The sequence below is a fragment of the Scyliorhinus canicula genome, chromosome 2, assembly GCF_902713615.1.
Source record: "Scyliorhinus canicula chromosome 2, sScyCan1.1, whole genome shotgun sequence".
In the NCBI taxonomy this organism is placed as follows: domain Eukaryota; kingdom Metazoa; phylum Chordata; class Chondrichthyes; order Carcharhiniformes; family Scyliorhinidae; genus Scyliorhinus; species Scyliorhinus canicula.
In genome coordinates, this window is record NC_052147.1 from 274,436,439 (window position 1) to 274,442,438 (window position 6,000).

The following is a 6,000-nucleotide window of genomic DNA, read 5'->3' on the forward strand; positions in this document are numbered from 1 at the left end:
TTTGTGAGAAATTCCACTTTATCGTTCAGTAAATAGGCCACACAGTTACACATCGCTACAAAGTTTGCCAGAGCCTCTGATTATCTGCAAGCTTTCGAGGGAAGTAAAAAAGGGAATTAACAGCAACATAAACCCCACCTAAAATGTAGGCAACAGTTTCAGCAAAAAAAAAAATACATATCTATTTAGACCAAGTGCAAGCAGGTCCCACCAGGTCCAGGAATGGGAACCCAATCCCACTCGGCTGCAGTAGCGGCCTAATCACTTGGCTTGGACACCAAACACAGTACAATTAGTGTTGCCTGAAGCCATGTTCACAGGTAGTCAGGTGGTGCCCAGACACCCAAATTTAGTCCGTCAAACACTGGATAAATTACTGCGGATGCTGAAATCTGAAACCAAAAAAGAGAAAATGCTGGAAAATCTCAGCAGGTCTGGCAGCATCTGTAAGGAGAGAAAAGAGCTAACGTTTCGAGTTCGTATGACACTCGTGTCTCCAGCATTTTCTTTTTTGGGACCCAAATTCAGAATGGATTTTTTTTTTTTTTTAAATGATATATGTAAACGCTGCAACTTGTGAATGCATTTACTCACAGACAGATATTCAAAAAATAGCTACGGCCAACAGGTGCACCATAGCTTGCAATGGCAAAAGAAAAGAAAAATCAGGGGACGGCAAGGTGGTACAGTGGTTAGCACAGCGTCAAGGACCCTAGTACGATCCCAGCCCCGGGTCACTGTGTGGAGTTTGCACATTCCGTGGCTGCATGGGCCTCACCCTCACAGCCCAAGAGATGTGCAGGGTCGGTGGATTGGCCACGCTAAATAGCCCCTCAATTAGAATTTTTTCTTTTTAAATAAAACCTGCTATACTAAAGAAAAATTGCCGGATTATTTAAGTCAGCTGCTTAAAGAAGAAATCGCCTCATCTCATCAAGGTCTGGTTTGACCGCACAAAGACTGCAACAGAAACAATTTTTTAAAAACAACTCGACACGACAGCCATGCCGCAACTTGAGAAGTGAAGCCATCATTTGATAGAAAGAACTGGAGGGACAGAAAGATTGACAGACATACAAGTGTAACATTTACTCATACACTAGCTGGGCTTTAATGCAAAGCAACAAAGCAACAGTGTGCAAGCTACAGAGTCTGAGGCTGGATACAGGAGGGATGAAGTGATTTTAGAGAAGGAATAACAAACACGTGCATGCTGAGAGAGAGTAGGAAAATGACCTAACCACTTAAAAGCTCAGATCCTGCCAGCAGCTGTTGAGAGCAATGCAGTACACAAATAAGGTGCAGACGTCAATGGGATGGGCAGTGTCAAAGGCGAGACTTGTACATGCTGGAAGTTAGATGTGTTTTAAAATGATCTATATTGCTTACCTCCCACAAATCCCAAGGTATAGACTAGCATGTTGAATAAAATACACAAAACATGTAAATTGAGCAGGCATTAGTTACACCGTATATAAGTATATATTATGTTCCCTCTCCCTATTTGAGATATATTTCAAAAACAATGTCAGTAAACACCCAAGTTAATGGTAATTAAATAAGATCTAGTTCCATGCCATGAGCTGACAAAATATTGCCAGGCCTTAAAATATTAATTGCTGGAAAGAAAGCTCAATCTTCACAGAATTGTATTGCACAAAAGAGGCCATTCAACCCACTACACCAGTGTTTTGACTCCAAGGCTAGCTCCAATCCATTTTAATCTTTGCCAATTTCAATTAGTTGGGAAAATTCTTGGGGGGGGGGAAAGAGAAGACTTTCAGGGATGTGTGTGTGTGTGGGGGAACTAACTAAATTTCCTTTCAAAAAGGAGTTAGCACAGGCACAACAATCCAAATGGATTATTTTGATGCTATTTAATTCCAGCTGGACATCACCATAGCTTGGTCCAATTAGCATTGGCCGAAAATGTTAACTGAGGAAAGGGCAGGAACCTTAATGTCCCATCATAGGCTTCTAACTACAAATTTCCAATTAAACAGAGGAAGTGACTGGGAGGACTCCCCACTCAAGCAGAGGTTCAATGCAACCCATTGTGCAAAGAAATGGGTGGGGGGGGGGGGGGGGTGGATTTGCAGTGGAGGCAAACCATAATTGGAGGATGTGCGCGCAAAGTTGGATGCCCAGCCCTTTCGCCGTGATCTTAAGGTCAGAGTCATGCAGCTGCTCCAAACTGCATTGTTTGGCCGTGGAGAATATTGACAGGTAGGATAAGGGCTGAAACAAATGCTGCCCCCACCTAGATTCTAGTGGGGAACCAGGGGTAATTGCGCCACATTGTACATGTGCCTGCAGTCACAGCAGGAGGGGCACAACCAGAGGCGGTACATTTAACACTGTTGCTTCACAGCGCCAGAGTCCCAGGTTCAATCCCCAGCTTGGGTCACTGTCTGTGCGGAGTTTTACGTTCTCCCAGTGTGTGTGGGTTTCCTCCCACAAGTCCCGAAAGACGTGGCTGCGAGGTAATTTGGACATTCAGAATTCTCCCTCCGTGTACCCGAACAGACGCCGGAATGTGGCAACTAGGTGCTTTTCACAGTAACTTAATTGCAGTGTTGATGTAAATCTACTTGTGACAATTATTATGAAAGAACATGTGACAAAGAATGAGAAAATGAAACCCTTCATGGTGACAATGGGGGGGGGGGGGGGGGGGGGGGGGGGGAGAGGAAACACCTATTATTAGCGGCAGTTCAATACACCTCTTCCACACCGAGTGCGCAGTGAAGAATTGGTGGACCAGTTAATGTTCAGACTGCCCAAAACCCTAACCCTGAACATTCATTGTTTTAAAACATACATGCAGCAACTCCAATCAGTTAGGGTTAATTTCCCTATTGCACTATGGTGCAGTTTTTAAAAACTTCATGCAACGAGAATCCACAAAGTACCATTTGTGAATGCCTGGGTCCACAGCCACCTAGCCTAATTTGATGGGATCAAAATTTCAAACTGCAATGGTTTTGTGGCTGCTGGGTTAATATTTTGCAGGAATGATAGCACAGTGATCATGTCATTCGACGAGTAAGCCACAGGCCTGGACCAGTGTTCCATTGATTTCAAATCCCATCATGGCAGCCTGGGAATTTAAATTCAAATTAATTAAATTGGCACCAGTAATGGTGATCGTGAAACTACAAGGTTGCTATAAACACCCATCTGGTTCACCAACGTCCTTCAGTGAAGGGAATCTGCTGTTCTTAACTGGTCTGGACTATGTGTGACTCCAGACCCACAGCGATATGGTTGACTCTGAAAGGGTATGGAGAGAGCACGCTCGTGTTAAATGGTGCAGCAGGCGCGAAGGCCCAAATGGCCTACTCTTGCTCTTATTTTCCATGTTTTTATTAACTGCCCTCTGAAAAGGCCCAGCAAGCCACGGAGCTGAACAGGGGTGGATAAGAAAATGGCCTCACCCCAACCCAGTGAATGAATAAATAGAAACCTTGGTATTCTCTGCTCCACACCATTATGGGAGCACAGTCATCTCAAGGACCGCAGTGGCCCCAGGTTCCAACTTCTTGGTGCAACTATGGAGAGGCAATTAAATGAAGCCTCAGCCTCCCACCTCCCGAAGGAATAAAAAGGTAAAAATTCATGGTTCGCCATTCTCTACAAGACCACCGAACCGCACAGCATCTTCCTCCCCACAATCACCAAGAGCCCAGGCAGGTACTTCGCAGCAGAACATGGTCTGCTGGGTCTGCTCGGCCAACAACATTTTCTACACCTTGAATGGAGGACTCACTAGGATCACTAATCAGAGAAAAGACTAAGCTAAACAAACCTGAGAGACTGGCGAAGCTGCTCTCACTACTGGACTGGACTCTGGCTTCAGAGGATCAAAGTCAAAGTCCAATAGGCTTCCTTCATCCTGCAGAGGCCCAGGAGCCTCAAACTAGGCAGGAGTATATATGGGGAGACGGGGAGAAGAGAAACAGAGAAAGAGAAAGTAGTTTACTCGGTTGCTACACAGGTTATGTGACAATGAAGCGTTGAGTAGCTGAACATAAAAATAACACATCAGCTTTAGAGCAGCAAAGATGAGGTAGGTGAAACAAGATTACATTAAAAAGGATAACAACGATTTTTAACATGTCACTTTAAAGAATTCTGCTCCAATTAAAGACGACAAAACTAAAGCCACTTATTCACGAGTAGTCATTTTGTCTCAATCTACACGGCACAATCCTGATTCAGCCAAAGACTATCGGACACCACACTGATGAAGTGGATGCATATTTCCTTTTCTGTTCGTTCATTTAAATGAAACGCAACATCCATTTTAACTTTGCCATATATCTTTGTAAAGAAGCGGCGGGAACAGTGGAGAAAGAGAGAATACAACTTCTGACAAATAGGCAAGATTAAACAAATCACCACCTTGGGGGCGAGCCTATGAATATTGGGTGTCGAGCAAGGTTGACACAAGGTCTATTTTCATTTCTTGCTGCGCCCGGTAGCACAGAACAGTGAGGGAAAAGTCCCACATTTGTTGATATAACTTCGCATGGGATATTCCAAATGTTTATGTAGGACACAGGCTTGACTCACAAAAGGAAGGCACAAATTACATTTCAAAGGGTATTGGTCAGATCAGAGAACATAGCAAAACTGGCACAAAAAAGAGCGACAAATTGCTTAGCATTCCATTTACGTGGACATCCTGTTTATAGAATGGGACATGGCTCAAGACACAGCTGTTCATAAGTCAATTACTCATCCTACTGAATTAATTAGACGGTAGCTAAACAGTTCCACAGCAAAATTAAAGTTCAGGGCCTTGTTGAAAATTTACCTCTGCACTCACTGGTTTAAGCAGATGCGATTACAGTGCAAATCTAAATGAAAAATGCCATTCCTCTTCAGTGTTGGCTCATTTGCATTAACTTCGAATCTTGGCCAAATAGCTAGGAGGTGCGCGGAACAGACTGACCAGCTCTCATACGACAAGAGCCCCACATTGTTCAAATCTGCATCCATGGCATAATATCTTGGGCCTATTAAGCACCTTCACCTGCTCTCCCTCCGTGGGATGCTGGTTGAAACACTTCCTTCAAACCACCAGGGAAAAGGTGAAATATGATCACTCATAACCAGGAAGGAAGTGTGATCCCAAGCATTCCCTTATGAAGCAGCACTTCTCATTACCATGAGAGAAGCCTAGGGAACCATACCCAGCTGGACCAGAGGAAGCAGTAGAGAAAATTAACCCAACTGTGGGTGGACTGGCTCCCTCTTCCCAAAAGGAGAGCCTCTCCCTACTCTATCACCCCTTCCAGGCTAAGAGAGAGGAGGACTCTATTTTGATTAACGTACACAATTGTTGAAGTGGACACCCGCGTCACAAGATCTGAAGCTTGCATATTGAAGAACCTTTGATTTGCCGCGAAGATTTTAGTGCATTCCTCCAGCCAACAGGAGGCAGTAGTTCAGAGGATGTAGATTTACTACCAAAATCCATCTGCATCACCCTGGATGGTCCATTAGTGAATTTGGAAGATGCTAACCCCATCAGGAAGACCTAGCACCTCAATTTTTATGCTTCTGAGAAAGAGTTGATTATTGGACTCCATTTTTAAAGAAAAAACAAGATTGATTATAAATCATATTTAAGAAAAACCATTAGAGGAGATTGTGTAAGCCTTCCAGGAAGGATGCACAGCCCCACAAGAATGCAGTGTCAACCCATAGTGATTATATTTACCATGTTAATTTCCAGAGAGATCATAGAACATACAGTGGAGAAGGAGGCCATTCGGCCCATCGAGTCTGTACTAACCCACTTAAGCCCTCACCTCCACCCTAGCCCCATAACCCAATAACCCCTCCTAATCTTTTTGGACACCAAGGGCAATTTAGCATGACCAATCCACCTAACCTGCACGTCTTTGGACTGTGGGAGGAAACCCACGCAGACATGGGGAGCACGGTCAGTGACCCAGCAGGGAATCGTACCTGGGACCCTGGCGCTGTGAG

The 6,000-nt window shown here is 44.3% G+C and overlaps 1 protein-coding gene across 5 annotated transcripts in view; it reads right to left on the reverse strand.

Annotated features, from left to right (window-relative positions):
• LOC119962145 (myc box-dependent-interacting protein 1-like) overlaps positions 1-6,000 on the reverse strand; it is a 164,898-nt gene that overhangs the window by 22,522 nt on the left and 136,376 nt on the right. For 3 of the 5 annotated variants that reach the window (XM_038790070.1, XM_038790071.1, XM_038790069.1), the window contains 2 exons: positions 3,809-3,919; positions 1,390-1,413 (listed from right to left, as the gene is read on the reverse strand). The exons of the other annotated variants lie outside the window; for them this stretch is intronic. In XM_038790070.1, coding sequence (XP_038645998.1) covers positions 1,390-1,413; positions 3,809-3,919 — 135 coding nt within the window. The remainder of the gene's footprint in view (positions 1-1,389; positions 1,414-3,808; positions 3,920-6,000) is intronic. 5 annotated transcript variants of the gene reach the window in all.